Below are 18,927 nucleotides of genomic sequence, written 5' to 3'. Positions count from 1 at the left end.
TCATGAGCAGAAGCGGGATGTTTTCTAAAATGCTGAATCGGGGTCTGAGCTGAAGTGGGGTGGGGGTCAGTGCACACTTCTTATGTACGTATGTACGTAATCTATACACACACGCAAGGACACCACATGCGCACACCACACACACACACACACAGGTGCACTTAGACTTGGATATATTATAAAGATAGACAGAGAGATGCAAATTTGTGTTATGGGCCTGTGCCCCGGATCTTTTAAGAACCTAGCACCACCCCTGCCTGGAAGTATAGGTCATTGCTTTTGGGGAGGGTTAATTTTGTTTTAATTTACAAACTAATGCATTTCTGCATACCTCAAGAGTCCTCTAAGTACACAAAAACCAACTAGAACCAACTGCCCTTTAGCAGGATAGGGAGATGAAACTAGTGAGGCAAAACATCATCACCACCTTCTCCACATGGGCCCCTCCTCCACTCACAGAGGTCATTTGCACCACCTGCCCTGTGAGCTGGAGAGGAAGAGGAAGTAAACTGTCACCATCACCACCTCTTCAAATAGGCTTTTTTGTTGTTTTTACAATGTTTAATTATACGTGTCCTTCCCTGTCCTTTATTCCATATGTATTATGTCTTAAATTTAGATTGAAAGCGTGAGGGCAGGGGCTGTCATGCTTCTTAGATACCTTGGTAAACTGGTCTGGGAGCCTTTCTGGCTAAAGGGCAGAGTATCAATACTGTCAGTAAATAAGTAGACCACTACCTTATTTTTGGGTGGCCCCATTTTGCTTCCAAACTGCTAGGCATGAGATTACCTAACTTCACTATTAAACTTTCTACATGTAAATCATAGGTTTGTGAAACAAGTTAATTGGCTTGTAAGGATGCCCACCCAAAGACCTTTAAAAATGAGGATTTTTTTTTTAAGCTAAGGTATGGTGATGAACAAAATTCAAGTCACAGTGAATCCGTTTTTAAGACTGTGGTAAAAACTCAAAAACAAAAACATTTTGCATACAGACACCCTACACCAGCCTTCCCTAAACTGTCACCCTCCAGATGCATTGGACTGCAATTCCCATAATTCTCAGCCAGCATGGCCATCTGGAGCAGCATGGCCAGGTTGGGGAAGGCTGCCCCACTGTGTATTTTTATTTTAATTAGTCTCTGCAAATGAAGCATCAGCTTCTGGGTAGTTCACAGAAGACTTTCCTCCTGCACCTATGCCATCGAGACTGTCCTTGGACACCCAATCACATGGAGAAAACAAACACGAGATTCAGAGGGATGTGGCTATGGTCGAGCAGCTAGTCCCACAAGTGCGGCAGCTAGGAAAAAGTGATGCGCAATCATAAAAATTTCTGCTAGCTGTAACCATGTACATCCTGGTAGATACACTACAGCACACAATCATGGGCTGAGTGCAGTTGAGGGCTGCTTGCACGTAGGAGATAAGTCCTGCTGTGTGACCTTGCCCCAGTTTCTCCCAGATCAAGATCAAATATTATGCCCCTTAGAAAACTGCAGACACGTTCCTGTCTCAACTTTAAAAAAATAGCAAGTCTCTTTTCAAGATAAACAGCAATACTAACCATGTATGGTTTACATATAAAGCCATACACCCTTTGTCCTCCGCCCCGCCAATTTCCAAGTCTATCAAGGGGTTAAAACAGTCAGGTCAAAGTCTACTCGATTCCACAGGCTTATTAAGAACAAGTGCGCAAACATTGTTGTACTTATACAAGAGGCTGTCATTTGTTTTACAAGGAACCCAGTAATCAATAAATAAATAAATCCTATTCAAAAATCAATTATCTGGAGTCTTTTGTACAAGGAAGTACCACACCTTTCAGACAACTGGTATTAATGAGCAGGCATGACTATAGAATCTCCATCAGTTTTTCTGACAAAGCTGCAACTAGTCTAGCCTCTCATTGAAATTCCATTAATCTGGTACAGCCGGGTCCAGTGTGAAAATCAAAACTCCATCTAACCTTTTATTAGTTCACAATAACCTACAAGTGAACTCTGCCTGTTAGCAAAATCATAACTTGCTATATGCTATCAATCAGGCTGGGAGCCAATACAATATAAGCCAGCCAAGAACAGCGTGCTTGCCACAATTTCTGCATCTTATTTTGAGGTATCTTCTTGAGCAATTGTTTCCTCCTCCTCCACTTTCTTTTTCTGTAAGGTGTCTAAAACTTCTATGTTATTCTTCTCTCTTGCAATTAAATTGCTGCCAGAAATCAAGTCAAAGCATCACTGAAGTGTGCTTGAATTTCATTAGAAGATATAACTTATGCTACTTTCCTACTGTACCTAATAAACCATAAACAAATAAACCAAAACACATATGGCTTGGGGGAATAACTGGAAAATTAGGCGGCCATTGGGGAACTGAATGAACTTTTGAACCAAGGAGACGGTGGCGGGCGGGGGGGTGTATGGGTTTGAAAACGAATTGTGGGGGGAACTGACTTTTCATGTACAGATTGGGGGGGGCAGAGATTGACATTTTCAAAACCAACAAAAATTACATCAGCATTATAAACACACATCCACAGAAACAAGTTCCATAATCCATCAGTTCAGATCCTTAGTTCACGCCTGCCATAAGGCAACAGCAAAGAGGACAAAAATCCAACTATTTGATGTGACAAAAAGTGCTTTTGGTGAACCATGCTAATTTCGTGATATATACTTATTGCTAAAATAATCACCTTCCTTTAATTAATACACTATAAGACAAACATCAGACAAAAGAGCCAGATTTTTCAATATTGCACTGTACATACAAATACGCTATGGTCACAAGGAGAGGATTATTGCTATACATTCTCAATTATCTTTGGAGCAAAACACCAAATAATGACTCAAAAGCTAAATTATTTGTAAGAAAGATTTAAAAGTTAGTATTTAATTATTTCGGTGTGCTAGAATCACTGCGGGTGAGTGGTCTGCATATTAAAGGAGAAAGCCATTGGCTAGTAGTAACTCCTAAATCCTTACTTATGACACAATGGGAAACACTTCTACTTGGATGCTTAGTCCAGTGATCTCATGTTTCCAGAGAAGTGCACTTCCAACCTTATTTGAATATTTTAGATGTGCACACTTTCACAGGTTCCACCACCACATTAGATATGGAAACAGAGTTTGAGTGCTTAAAATATTGAATGCCAAGAAAAGCACTTGTTACCTCTTCTCAGACTACTTCCCTTACCCCTTTTCAGTTAAACTGAAAGTAGTCTGAAAAGAGGTAAGGAGCTTAATTTAAAAAGGAGGGGCATTAAGGTTGCAAACCACACACACTTATCTGGGGGTAAGCCCCACTGAACTCAAATGCAACTTGTTTCTGAGTAAACACGTATATTGCTATATACATAAAGTAGATGCCTTAGTGATCTGTTTGATACACAAAGATGAATGCAAATTACCTATAGAGCAGATACCAAAGTTTATTAAGTATATCCCACAAATACAACTCATGCCAACTAAAGAAAGAAAGATTCTATTTAACTGGAACAGAAGCAGCTCATTTCATATTACCATCTACATTAACATTTCATATAAATTGTTATAGGAGGTGTGTAGGATGTATACACATAACTGTATATAGCTTGTGGAACTCTCCCCTCACCCCCAGGGATGCTCACCTGGTTACTATGCTATTAACTTTTAGGCACCATGCAAAGACCATGTTATTCTCAGAGACTTTTTAATTTCTGACATGTTTATATCTTTCTTGTCTCACTTTTAGCACTGGCTTTAATTTTTGTTTTATGGCCCATGATGTTTTTCTTGTTCACTGTATCTTCTGAGAATGTAAATTAGCCTTCCTTACCTGGTGTCTCCCAGATGTGCTGGACTATAACTCCCAGCATTCCCCCAGCCAGGCTAGCAATGCTGGGAGTTGTAGCCCAACACATCTGGAAGGCACCAGGTTGGGGAAGGCTGATGTAAACCAACCTGATTGGTTGGGGGGGGGGGGTTTAATGCAAGACTGTATTTTTAAAAATCTTTTAATGAATTAAAATAATTTGAAAATATTATTGGAAACTTGTTAAACAACTTATTGATGCACTCATATTGATGATACTTAAAGCTCAGCCATCGGCACTATTCAGCAATTCACTATTCACTTTCGCAAATGAAAACAATTGTACCCGTTCCCCCTTAAACATGAACAAAACATTTCACACATGATTTCTTTGTAACCGTATTCAATATGCCATAGCCATAAAACACAGCAAAATGGAATGTTAGCAGCACGTTTGTTAGGACAGAAACTACTTCTATCTTTTCTCTGTTTTAATGCTGGGGGAAGGGGGGACTATTTTCATATAATCCATTATGCTAATAAATATTTTTTTAAAGGTAGGCAAAAGCAAAATATTATTTTATTGCTCTTAAACAAGTAGCTTTTCCTTTAGCCTAGCATAAGGTGAGTGCAACAGAAAAGAACACTGATTGTTACTGTTATACGATTTACAGAGTTCTAGGAATATAAAGATCCTGTATTCTGAATCCGTTGTTAGAAGGTTTATCACTTATGCACATATTTGACTTATCCCTGTTCTGCAATAGACATAATTTTATACCTCGTAAAAGCAATATATGTTTCCAAAGGGAATAATTTGAGTAACATAAAATGTGGAGTAGCATGTTGCAGGAAGCATATTTTCATTCAGCAATTGAGGTGGAGCAGTACAGTTTGATCATCATACACCAACCCCCCCCAAAAAGTTTACTCACTTCCAAGTCTACATTTTTTAGTCACAAATCAATATACATTGTTATCGATAGATAGATAGATAGATAGATAGATAGATAGATAGATAGATAGGCGATTTATCAGACATTAACCAATAACCATTAGGAAAAAGATTGTTGCAAGCCATGATGCAACTATCTCAGTCTTCATTTGCTCATCTTCAGAAACAATGTATACATGATTAAAATTTGATATGTCATAAACTCAGAAGGGGGGGGATTCAAGTGTTAGAGCCAAAAATGGTTTGAAGGAGAAACCAAACTGCAAAAGTCTGTAGATTAATTGAAAGACTAATCTTAAGAATAATTGATTTAATATTTTATGACCTCATTCTGTTTGGAGTTTGCCCCCCCTCCCGATCCATCAAATACACTGTTTTATTATTTATACAATAAGCAGAGCAAGCCATTAACATCACACAATAAAATTAAGCAAGGTTCTGATGCTGAATTAACAAAATATTTGTTCTAAAGAAAAAATCTCAGTGTATTTCAGTCAGCGACTCATGTGGAAGGGAGGAAAATGTGAGGATTCTATTTTCGTCATGAAGAAAAGCAAGTGAACAGGGTGTGCGTTAACAAAATCACTGTGCCTTAAAAAAAAAATCACTGTGCTTTTTTCACCACTAGAGAGAGCTCTTCAGTTCTGTACAGGTCTTGTGAAGGTAGTAGGAAACAAGGCCCACATGTCTCCGTCCTAAGGCTTTCCTGTTTATCCTTTTCCCAAGACATACAGCACTGCAGTTCAGAAATACTGGGGCCAAACAAGCCCACCAGACTGCTGCACCTTGAGATACAGAGAGCCACTTACCATCGGCGGGGCCTTCATCCTCTTTATCATATCGGTCAGATGCTGAAGACAGATTGTCAGGAGGCACAGGGTAAGGGCCTTCATGCTCTTCCCCATCTTCCAGTTCTCCTGCACAAAACATTTATCAGTGGTTAAAATAGAATCCTTTTAGTTTGACAGTAAGCAGGGGTAGGCAGCCTGGTCCCCTCCAGGTGGGTTTTTGGGCTACAACTCCCATCAGCCCCCACCAGCATGGTCAATGGTCAGGGATTATGGGAGATGTAGTCCAAAACATATGGTGGGCACCAGGTTGCCTATCCCATAGTAAAGTATCATCCCAAGCTGGATTTCAAAGTAAAAACATGACAAACACACAGTCCTGCAATGAGCTTTCCCCTCTACCCATGAAGGTTGGCTGCAAGTTCCAAAGTTACAGCCTTATTGGCCAAATTCACAGATACAATTTTTCTCATAACTACCTTCATATCCCTTGTAATAGAAAAGCCACACACATCATTTCCTTTATGAATTAAGAGGGAAAAGAATCAAGCCACTTGACATAACATTTGCTTTAGTGCTTTCCCCAACAATACCAGCATAACATCCATGCAACACTGACAGTATGGATCATTTGCAACATTGCTAGCACAATGTAGCCAAGTATACCCCTACTAAGCATTAATTGGTTGGTGTAGCAAATATTAGGGCATGTATGATGTGACATACTTGTGACATGAATCCTTCCCCACCAACCCATCTGGCAATCCAACCTACATATATCATGCCATCACTCAACCCGCTTTTCAGCAGCTTTGCAGTAGAGTAAATGCCACATGCCAAACTCAGCATAGATCTACTTGCACATACTCATGACATGAAATTAGTCATACGAACGGCCCTTACCCTCCAATCAGAGTTCATGAATCTATGGCTACCTGAACATTGGAATACATTTTTAGTGTTGATTTACGTATGTTCTAGTGAACCTTATTACTAACATGTGAAGAGAGGTTACACAGAGGAATTTAACATTTCTTTAACATCATCAGTTGTTACTGAGTAAATGTTAAAATTCCCCAACATAACCTCTCTCTTCAAAACATTTATCTCCTTATGCCCTTTAGGGGAAGGGGAAGACACAAAATCTGTTTTACCGTGTAACATGTAAACTTCCACAGTTTACATGTAAACTTCCACAGCAGTTTACATGTCACACATTAGATATTAGTTGGATCAAATTCAAATCAGAATGAACCTATGTTAAGGAATGAACCCAACTTAAGACAAGCCCAACGTCATATTGCAGGCATGTCCACACTACAGTCTTAAGCAGATTCACTAGAGACCCTATCGTTCTGTGAAGTGTATAGGATGCTCAAGAGTTTCTTTTGTTTCTACATGACATGAATAACACATGTCCAGATACCACAGCAGTTTAGATCCTGCTATTAGTTCACAGTTCCTTGTATTTCTATAAAACAAATCCCAGGGATGCCTTGCACTCTAGATGTGGTCTAACTGAATCCTCCACAGCATAAAGAATCAAAATAGTCACAAGTATATATGGCAAAAGCACGAATATGCCTTCCCATATCTTCTAGCCCAAGGACAGGCAACCTTTTGGGGGTATATCAGGCAATTTAAGAACATAAGAAGAGCCATGCTGGATCAGACCAAGGGACCATCTAGGCCAGTATTCTGTTCACACAGTGGACAACCAACTGCCCGTGGAAAACCCACAAGCAGGACATGAGTGCAACAGCACCCTCCCACCCAAGTACCCCAGCAACTGGAGTATATAAGCTTATGTACTAGTAGCTGATAGCTTTATCCTCCATGAATTTGTCCATCCCCTTTTAAAACCATCCAAACTGGTGGCCATCACTACATCTTGTGGAAGTGTATTCCACAGTTTAACTATGCACTGTGTGAAGAAATATTTCCTTTAATCTGTCCTGAATCTCCCACCAATCAGCTTCATGGGATGACCTTGGATTCTAGTAGCGCACAAGCGTGTGTGTGTGTGTGTGAGAGAGAGAGAGAGAGAGAAATGTCTCCCTTTCCGCTTTCTCCACACCATGCGTAATATTGTACACCTTTATCATGTCTCCCCTTACTCACTTTTTTCTAAGCCAAGCGATCCTAGCTGTTTTAACCTTCCCTCATAGGGGTGTTGCTCCAGCCCCTTGATCATTTTAGTTGCCCTTTTCTGCACTGATAAACTGTTTTGAGCACCACCACAAAAGCGCTGCCATGGGCGGTGTGGCTAGTCCCAAAGGACAAGAATCTTGCCCAAAAGACCGAGTACAAGGCCAAGGTGGGGTCTGAGCCCCAACCCTGGGCACACTGCAGAAGAAAGCACTGGCCTGCAGCCACCCACCATCTGTATTTCCTATGAATGTCTCTATGCCCATTCAGCCATTGTTTGTAGCATTACTAGTAACCCATTGTTAGTAGGTGTGGTTCAGAGACCGTCATGACATTCATGGGATATTAAGACGGCAGTGGCCACAAGCTCTAGCTTTGAAGCGATCCCAGCTGCCAGTAATAATTTGTAAAAAATAATAATAATAAAGGGGGAGGCGGAGTGCTAGGGATGTACGGATTTTGTTAAATGCATTCTGTCTATGTTTTGAGGATTGTCAGGCAACTTTCATTCTATTGTCTGCTCACAGATGAAATCACTTGTTAGGGATATGCAAGAATTTCGTTCCTGTTTGCACTTGCACTAATGCACACTTGTGCAAGCGTGCATTAGCGCAAATGCACATTGGCATAGATCTCCCCAGAAGTTAAAAACTGGTCTGCCAAATCCGCGTGACCAGGAAAAAGCCGGCCCACTGCAGAATCCGGAGGTCAGCTTCATAGAAATCCAAACCCATTTGAATCTCTTGTGGATTTCTCCAACATCCCTAGGTAGGGCACCTTGGTGGGCAACACGCCAAGTGTCTGGGTGCACACTGGTGCTTGCAGACACCACACTGACTACCCCTGTTCTAACCCCTTTCTCCTCCCCATTTTGTCATGGGAATGCTGATGAAAACAACATTTAAAATGTATAGAAGAACAGATGTCCTTATGTGTTTTAGAAGTACCCTCTCATTAATCAAGAAATCAGTCGAAACTAAAGTCTGAAGTAAATCAAAAGCTTGTTTTGAACATGAGTGTTACTTATAGATGGTGGCATTCCATAAATCTGAATAATTAGGAAACAAAGAAAACTGGAGAATCAAATAATAAAGGTGAGCCATAACATCCTGGTTACAGAACTGCAGACATAGAGCACAAGCTACACAGTCACAGAAGCCTCTCTACCATGAACATACTACTGACCTGAGCGAAGTAAGCATTTTGGACATACAGTAAAGGTCAAAACCAATTTACAAGTTCCTTCTCATTTAATGGCCCATCAGCAGGGATCTGTAAATCCCCTCACCACAGGCAACTGCCTCCTCTTCCTCTAGTGAAAAATTATTGGAGGAAGGGGTCCCAGTACTGGGCGCAAGAGACTAATGCTGCTCTTCTCCGCTAAGAGCAGGAAGACAAAGAACTTGAGGGGAAGAAGAGAGTCGGTCTCTCACTTTGTGCAGCTATAATATGGAGCCTTATAATCCTGAACATAGTCATAACCAGTCCCACCCTAAACTCCATTCTCAGTACTTACACACTGGACCCAATCTTTAGGGGAGAATACCACCCCGTGAGGTGGGGCACAATTTTTTCCAGAATAGATAACTTTACAGAAGAGCTTTTGCAGTTATTTTCCTCAAAAAGGCATTGTTACATTAAATTAAGTAGTAACATTTCAGTTACAATATTGGTCAAATTCAGCAGTTTCACAGTTGTAGTTAACGTTTTTTCGGGTAGCTATTGCTAGGATATGTTTTTATGCTGTAACCTGCTTCAAGGTGTCTTTTTAGATATAGTCAAATGGTCTATAAATTGATTTAAAAAATAAAATAAATAGGAAGTGTGCCACGCATATATGATATTAATGTGTAGTTCCAGGTATGCTAAAATCACTATGTTAACAGTTTTCTATTCTATTATTGATTTGTCTTTAAAATATGACATGCATCACAATAAAAACAATTTCCAAGTAAAGCTTTTAATTTGTTTGAAAGTAACATTTAAACTTGGCTACTATTTTTTTTCCTCCTCAAGTATTTCAGTTTTAATCAGAGAGAGAGAGCGCTCATAAACACAGCATACTTTTTTTTAGTTTTGTTCACTAAAGGATAAGATGCATTTTTTTCTGGTGGCAGCTTTCTCACACGTGCTGGGAGGAACTGAAGAAGCAACAACATTGTGGACCCAGCATCTAGCTCTTCCCAGGGATGTGAAACCTCTTTCAGCCCCTGGGCCAGTTTCAATTTCAGAGAGACTCTTGGGGCAAAGGAGGCAGGGCCAAAACACCAGCATATTTTAGCTTAAAGTACTTATTATCAGTAACTACACCTTAGGATTGGCATTTCAACCTTTTAGAATGAGGGGGGACCCATGCAAAAGCCAGGAAGCCACCAAAAGACCAGAGCCCAAGGGGAAGGGGCTGAGTCCATTTAGAGAACACCAGAGGAGCAGATTGGGACCCAGGCGGGCCTGATTTGGGCCCTGGGCCTAAGCTTCTGCACTGCTGCTCTAGCGTCTGCAGATGAGTCTTGTAAGCCAGGTCTGGGACACTGCACCTCTTCCTCTTGTTCTTCCCAGCGCATCTGAAGTAACAGCCACCAAGAAGATGGTGAGTATCCTTTTTATTTTAGCCTGCTCGTCTCCTGCTTTAACCTGCTCCTTTTCCTTCCTGGCAATCTCTCCCTGCCTCACCTTCCTCTACCTTCTCCCACTGCAGCCACTCTTGCACATCTCTGCCAACAGGTGGTGGGATTGGACTGGGGAACCATTCTTCACTTGAAGTAGGGGCCAGCATATATAGATACAAGGCTGAGACTTGGAAGCATGACGCATCCCAGTACAGGAGCAATGAAGGAAGGAGTGCCTTCCTCCCTAGAGGGCTTGCGGAAAACTGGAGGTAATAGTTGGTGGCCACCCATTAGGGATGGCTACTAACCCAAGCCAAAATTGTGGATTTCCAAATATCAGCAAAGTTTCCTTTTCATTTCCGTGCCATAAGGCCAATTTTCTTGGATTCTAAGTAAGTAAAGCACAATCCTACACATGTCTGTTCAGAAGTCAGTTCCACAGTGTTCAAATGGAACTTACTCCCTAGAGTGTTTAGGATTGCTACTACCTCCCTCTGCACTGGCTGCCAGTCCATTTCCAGGCCCAATTCAAAGTGCTGGTATTAACATTCAAAGCTCTAAATGGCTTTGGGCCAGGTTATCTGGAGGATTGTCTCCTCCCATATGCACTGCTGGATCTTCAACAGTCCTTCTCTGGGAGCCCCTGCCATAGGAAGTGAGGTGGGTGGCTACCTGGAAGAGGGCCTTCTCTGCTGTGGCACCCCGGTTATGGAATAAGCTTCCCAGAGAGGATGGCCTGGCACCTACATTGTGCGCCTTCCAGAGCAAGGTGAAGATGATCTTACAGAAGTTCACGGAAGGAACGTTTTCCCTCCCCTTCTGCATCTCTTCTTACCCCCTCTTCCTTTCTTTTCTTTGTGCATCACTTTGTTTCAATTATAAGCTTGAGGGCCAGGCTTTGTTACTGTTAAGTTTTAATTTATGCTGTACAGCACCTTGTTTTTTTAAGTATTTAAGAAATATATAATTATGGCACAGAAATCCTAGACGTGTCCTTGTAACAACTCAACCAAAGGGATCCTCAAACAATGTCTGGAGTGGAACCTCAACCATTTTCAGTGCTACAGAGATCCTGCCACCACCGTTGTGTGGCAAGCTGCATATTTTCACATTTTATTTCTATTTATCATAGAATAGTAGGGTTGGAAGGGGCCTAAGGCCAATATTTAGTATTATTTATTTTATTTAAAATATTTCTTGCCCACCTTTCTAGGCAGAAGCCCTCCCAAGGCAGCTTACAGCAACAAAATACATAAAAACAGTTAAACTATTAAAAATGATAAAACATTAAAACAATAAAAACACTAAAAGCCAACAATAAAACCAGCACCAATGTTAACAGCAGTAACAGCAACAATAGCAGTCATATCAAGAGAAGGCCAAGGTAAAATAACATGTTTTCAAGGCCTTCTTAAAAGTCTGCAATGACGAAGCATGGCAGACCTCCAATGGCAGCTTGTTCCAAAGGTGAAGGGCCACTGCAGAGAAGGCCCTCTCATGTGTGATCACCCACTGGACTGCTCTCATGGGTGAGAAGGGCCTCTGTTTCTGATCTTAAAGAGCAGACAGGCTGATATGGGTAAAGGCTGTCCTTCAAGTAACTTGGTCCCAAACCATTTAAGGCTTTAAAGGTCATAACCAGCACTCTGAATTGGGCTTGGAAACACACCAGTAACTAGTGCAGCTGCCACAGTATAGGTGATCAAATTTTATGTGATCAAATAGCCTCGCCCCCACCAATACTCGGGCGGCCGCATTCTGCACAAGCTGGAGTTTCTGAACTGTCTTCAAAGGCAGTCCCATGTATAGCACATTACCGTAGTCCAGTGTGGACGTCACTAGTGCGTGGATAACTGAGGCAAGGTCTGTCCTCTCCAGATAGGGCCGCAGTTCACGTACCAGCCTAAGCTGGTAAAAAGCACTCCTGGGCACCGCAGGCACCTGGGCTTCCCCAGTTAGCTCAGAGTCCAGGAAGACCTACATTTGTGTTTTCTACAGACTGTATTGCATCTCTCGTTCTTGAAAAGGCTTCAGAAACATGTGCAAAAGAAGCAGTACCACTCCTTTTCACATTCTTTGCCATAAATGTAAAATAAGGCCAGCTACAGGTTTGTAAGGGAGCACTGGGCAAAGTGTCCTCTGTTGAGCCCTGTCCACTGTCAGTGTGCCCTGGAGGGTTTATGTGGCAATGGTGGCAGTGGTCCAATCAGCTGCGGCTGCACTTGAAGTGGCACTGAGTGGCTGTATCTAGCTACCCATTTCCCACAATGCCTCAGTGACCGTTCTGGCCATGGATCCTGCTGAGTACAGAGGAGAGTCCAGAAACAAGACCAGACAAAGCCAAGATGAGATACCAGTTAGAGAAATCAAGGAATGGATAGCACCATGGATAGCTCCAAGTGGGCCGGGGCTGAAAGCCAGACAAGCTCAGCTTGTATGTTGCTCTAACAACTGGCAGACTCAGGCTGAGCCTTAAATAAGCCTTCAGATTCCTAGAGGCTGCTAGCTCCTCCTACACACTGCTTGGGGTCTTCTCCCTTAAAGGAGCCATGCTTGCTTTTGAAGTCTTCAGCTGTGACAGCATAGAGGCAACTGGGGTGTGGTGGTGGCTTCAGAACCAGAGTCCTCAGAACCCAAGGATGGCTTCCTCCAGAAGCAGGGAAGCTGGTCCCAGGGCAAGAGGAGCACCGGTGGCTGCTTCCATGGCCGTATCCTCTTCTGGGTCTGAGAGATCTACATCAGAAGCTTCTCCCCCTGAAGAGGGGGAATTGGAACCATGGGTTACACTCAGAATGCTAGGTTGGGGGCACTGTGGGAAATTTAAAGGGTAGCCATTTCCAGCCACCTGGTGCTGCCCAGTCTGCCAAGCCAGAAAAAAAAATTAAGTACGTCTCCAGGCAAGCTTCAGCAGTGGGCCCCAGCATGCAAAATGCTGACTCTGGCCCTGGCATAAAACAAGAAAATCCTCTTAAGTAGGATTAAAAACATGCATCATTCCCCTTTGAAAGCAGTCAGAAAAGCTGCATTATAACTCGGGATGTTTATCTACCGCAATTCCATAGGAGAACAGCACAGCCACAGAATGTGGTCTTGGCTGTAGCAGGCAGCTTCCATTAAAAAGGTGGGGAAGCAGGTTTGTATTTACGGTTAGCATTTATGGTTTCACAGACATGCCTGGAGGAATGTGGCAAGATCTTACAAACCCAGAGAAGCCACTTAACAACACTGACAGCAGTCAGGGGACAGGGCTTCAACACCTTATGCAGCTCCCAAACTCTCCCTGGGACTAATGGGAGCAGAAAAACTATGAAAAATCATGCACATTTGCTTACATTGTCTATTAGCCATTATGTATACATAGTACCTCTACGTTCAGTGGCACTATGCTGGGGAGCAACAGCAGCACAGGGTTCTTGCCCTCATGCCCCCTATGTGTCAGCTGCCCAACGCCATCTGGTTGGCCACTGTGGGAACAGAAAGCTGAACTAGACAGACCTGTAGTCTGATCCACCAGGACTCTTCTGATGTTCTTCATTTGGATAGTGCATACAGATTTGTAGAATTTCAATTCGGCAGTTTGTTTATTGGCTTGTTTACACAGAGCGCATGCAGGCCCAATTATCATTCCTAATATTGCAGGGAAATCAGTATGAAGAATGTCATAGAAACCTACTCAGAGCCCCACAGATTTCCAGAATGGCATCAAAAACACCACAAAGACATTTGATAAGTTTGTCCATTCAAGGTCAACATTACCTAGACTACATTCTCCTCAGAGGATTTAGACAAGATATATATTGCATACTTAAACTAAACCAAACATGTGTTGAGATACTAGTACAGTGTTTCATGCAATGAGAAGAAAAAAACTAAAGGGAGGGGGCTTTTCCTTTAGCTAAGGATACTGTAACAGCCAGAGACTCCGCTTTGTGAAATATGCAGTGCATTTCATTTGAACAGGCCCACTTTTTCCTAGTTTAAAAAAGAAAAACATGATTTTACATATTTGACCTGTAGCCAATAGTAGTCTATGGATTGTAAAAGGGAACTGCATATGAAACTATAAATGCTACTCATCCATTCAGTCAGAGGAGTCACTGTTGAGCAGCCTAATAACAAATTTTGTCCCCTTGACAGGTGCCATGAGCCTACCAGCATATCCGGGAAGGGGAGAGAAATCAATAAAGGAGAGTGTTCAATTGGTATCTATGTAATAGAAAGCTAAACTACAAAAGGAACAATGAGCATCAGGTAAATGTATCCAATACAATTTGCAGGCATAATTGAAAGCATTACAGCCTAATCAGACATCTAAAAGCAAGGCATGTTCAAACGAAATGTCTATAGACTCATTAGCGGGCAGCCATTCCATTATAATCATGCATAATGTCAGTGGTGCCTTGAGCCTGTGCCAATGACAACAGCATAAATTTTGCATCTCATTTCTCCAGTCATAAAATTAATGATCAGTTTAAAAATACTTCTTTATAAAAAGTTATTACACAAAGAAAAGGCACGAATGTGTCCCTGCAATGTAGCCAGGAGGATAATTAAGAGGCTAATGCTCATTAATATGGTTTCCCCAGAACAACCTTTGATTTATCCTAGAACTTTTTTTTTTTAAAAAAAGTTTCATTAATTAAACACAGTTAATGGTTACCGGAAAAAATATACTGTTCCTATTTTCTTTCTTCCGTAATTTAGTCACGTTTTGAAAGTAGAATATTTTAAGTTGCTTGCAATACGACACATAGTACCTGACCCTTCTTTATTAGACAACATCTTTTCATTTATAGTATGTATTTGCTTATTGATCCTAGCGGATAATGGTGTTGCACTAATACGGGAAGCTAGACCCTTAAATCCATTATGAATGGCGGTTACCCTTTAATTCCCACTTACTGCAATAAAGATTGCAGATTGACTTTGCATCAGCTGAATATCAAGGAATTCGTATTTTATAGTTCCTTATATAATTTTTAACACAAAACTCTCTTTCATCCATGCTCTCCACAACAATTGGTTTATCATCAGAAATGCATCAGTATTTGCCTTCTGCTACAGAATCTGCAATAAAACACTCATCGACATATTTTTCAGTCAATATCTTTGAAACAATCTGTTGCTACTGGGAGGCCCCCAAATCCCTAGACGCACATACAGCGTTCCGATACAGTGTCTAGGCAATGGTGGTCTGGGAATGAAATTGCTCAAAATTCATCTCTAAGAATGCACAGCTGGCTTCAGCATCTTTGTCTTTCTCTATCCCACATTCCACTGGAAACAAGGTGCTCATTCTTCCAGTTTTAAAATGACTTTGCCAGTGCCGTTAGCCAATTTACCATGGTGCATAAATATTTTTTTAGATAAGGTGCAAGGATGTATCCATTTCAGTTGCTTTAATTCCTGGTTTCACTTGATTTCAGATTTGGGGGGGGGCGGGATTGTTAAGCAGGTAGCTATACTGACCTGCTTAACACAACGTGACAGCTCACCACAGCTTAATTTACCCACAGGGGTTGTTGCATCATGCCAGGTGCCCAAGGGTGCCAGGCTCACGGTGTTGTGCGATCCCAGGCAGCAGGGGGAGTTTGAAGGTTGAACAACCCTCCAATAACTCGTGGCTTGTTTTAGGGTTATCTAACCCTCTAACAACTCCTGCCACTTGGGTTTGCATGATGCAATAAGCCATGGCAAACCATTAAGTCACATGTGACCGCCACATGCGGCACCCACAGACATATGACACACCAGCCCCCGTGAGTAAATTCATCGATGGTGGTCTATGCCCTCTCTCCCCTTTTGGGCAGAGTCAGGAGGGAGTACGGGGTGCTAGTGTGTGTCCAGGTGGGAGAAGAATGACTGTGTGTGAATGTCCTGGTGGGGGAGGAGAAAGAGAGTGCGTGCGCGTGCGCACATGCACATATATGTGGGAGAGAATGTGAGTGTGTGTGGGTACAAATCCATGCACATGCATGAATGGGCTAGCACAGAATACTCTTCCCTGTTTTCCTTGCTAGCTCTAACATGAGAAAGCCCCATTTGGGGAGGGGGGGAAGAGTGCATGTATGTGAAGGGGCCCCTGGCACCCCAACAGATACCTGATGTGGCCCCCAGGGCCAAAACGTTGTGTTCCCATAAAGTATATTAACATGTAACTAATGAGCAAGGTAGTCTTCAGGCCAAACTGGAAGACATGCAGGAGGTAAGTGAACAATCTCCCAATGGTTACAGAAAACAGAGCTGTGAATTTGATTGCAACAGTGGTAGAGGGTGGTGCTTAACCCTTTTTTCTCCAGCCATTTTTCAAATCGAAACAAGATTGCCCACCCAAAGCTGATTTTTTTTCCCTACAGAGAGAAATATATGATGACACCATATCTTTTCTCCCATAGGTGGGAAAGCAGGTAGGACACGTGATTTTGATCAGAAAACTATCAAGAGACTATTTCTGCACCTCCTGTTGTGTATCATCTATTTCAGCCATTGAGATATGAGTAGGACTGAAATATATACAGCACTCTGCCTCACACACTAATGTTAAGCAGCACAGATCCAGGAAACAGGACAAGACAGAATCAGAACTGCAATCTAAATTTCAACTGTCATAAATTCATGCAACCGTGCATATAAATCATGCATTCCTTTTAGCACATTAGGAATACATCCTACTTTCAGAGGCGTACAATTTTCACAAAGGAAGCATTAAGGACACACATTCACAATATTTTCTGAATGGACACACCCACTTAAACATCTGTCCAGACTCTAGAGCCACACCCCCAAGGAGTACTTTTAGATCTGAATGCAGATGAATGTTAAGCTGCTATTTTTGTTACAAACTAGAAAGCTAATTTTGTTGCATGCATGTGCATGCGCAGCATCCCAAATTGTTTTTATATTCCCTTTTGCTCCAGTACAATGGAACAGGAGCAAAAAAGCCAGTGCTTCATGTTCCAAGCCCTTTTGAAAAAGTTATATCCCAATGATCAGCTGTTTTCCAAGGAATCAAGGGAGGGGGGTGGACAACTGGTCCAGGCCACACACATGGAGAAGTCTACATCAGCATTGACAAACAGCATATTCCAACTAAGAGAAGGAATGTGTGTGGGGGTGTGTCTATGACGATTCATTCCCCGGGTCTCCAAAAGTCTTAAAAGAGACCTGCAGAGAAGGGAAGCAATGGGGTAACAACTTCACCTGCACACAGACTTAACTGCTGGATCAGAGAAAAGAACAGTGTGTGCCTGACCTAGTTGCATGTGCGGTTCCCCGCCCATCCAGGAACACACATGCAGAAGCCTACAATCACACACATTGTGCCTCTGCATCCGCACACATAGTCCCCTTCGCTGGACAGAGCAATCTTGAGTTCAAAATGCCTGCACTGCAGCCTGTGTTGCTATTTAGAAAACAAATGTAAAGCCCCACCTTACATGCAGAACTCCCATCTGTGTTGCCGTGGTCAGAGATCAATTTGTGCAATAATTTCAAGGGATTGTTCAGTAGCATTTGTTCCACAACACAGATCAATTTATTTGTTTTACCCTCTGCTCTGAACAAGTCAAAATAGAATTTTACTAAACAGTAAAACTAGGAAAATACTAGTGTTTTCATCCTTTTGTTTCCAAATCCAGTTGTCACTGCACTGCATAAAAGACTGAAAGTAACTTTAAAAGTAAACATACATAAACACAAAATGCTGAATGCATTTTCTGTTTCAGAGATGCGCTGGACCCAATCGCACCTACATTTTATTTGAAAATTGCCGTGAAAGTATCCCTACTGAAGGCTAGCATATAAACCCTTAAATGAAAGAAATACACTTTATTATCTTCTGCACACACTATGGAAAGGGGAGGGCGGGGGGGCAGGAGGAGAGAGACAGAGAGAACCTACTGTAGTTTCACATATGCTTTTTTGACCTCATGCTGTGACCCTCATACCAGCATTCACAGGCTGCGGGTCATGACCTCACAAATTAGCATCATGAAAATAAGGGCCATCCCAGGTTCAGCTTCAGAACAGGCCACTGTATCAGCCTGCTTTTAATGAGACTATAAAGGTCTGCTTCAATATACCCACTAGAAGATGATATGCAAACCACATTTGAGTTTCTTATTACAGCATTTCAGATCTTGTTCCCATATGCTAAACTTGGAATACAAAGCACAATACTGGCAAAAGCAGAAGGCCAGCTCTCTTGTTTACTCTGCTTTCAGATGCAGGGGGGAGGGGAGGGGAATCTACATTATTCAGTCTTTCATACATGCTAAAAATGCTTATACCATTTCACAAAAGTACACTTGGTAATTTCTATTTTGGCCGCATTCAGTTTATGCTGAAATGTACGTTTCATTTGGGGTTCACATTAGAAAGCTTATCCTAATGCACTGCTAAAGCAAATAATCCAGTTATTAAATCTGCAATATTTTTTGGCTCATCCATGTTCTGCTGTGTCTTTTTGTTTTTAAAAACACAAAAACTTAACATGAAAAAAAAGAGAAGGCTTTCCACTTTTTCCTCCAGCAGGGGGAGCTAGCACCCTCAGCCATGAGAGAGTCAATATGCGCACAGTCTGGATGCTTAAATTTTGGGGGATTTTAAATGTACATTTGATTGAATAAAC

General features: G+C 41.9%; 1 protein-coding gene across 2 annotated transcripts in view; it reads right to left on the bottom strand.

Annotated features, from left to right (window-relative positions):
• The window catches only part of SKAP2 (src kinase associated phosphoprotein 2), a 141,645-nt gene that overhangs the window by 108,157 nt on the left and 14,561 nt on the right, over positions 1–18,927 (bottom strand). For both annotated transcript variants that reach the window (XM_084858512.1, XM_084858513.1), the window contains exon 4: positions 5,563–5,670. In XM_084858512.1, the coding sequence (XP_084714638.1) occupies positions 5,563–5,670 (108 nt within the window). The remainder of the gene's footprint in view (positions 1–5,562; positions 5,671–18,927) is intronic.

This window comes from Heloderma suspectum, chromosome 5 (genome assembly GCF_057233095.1).
Source record: "Heloderma suspectum isolate Gila_16-S chromosome 5, 16-S_ref, whole genome shotgun sequence".
NCBI lineage: Eukaryota > Metazoa > Chordata > Lepidosauria > Squamata > Helodermatidae > Heloderma > Heloderma suspectum.
Note: the sequence above shows the minus strand (reverse complement) of the source record. Positions and strands in the feature narration are given on the sequence as shown.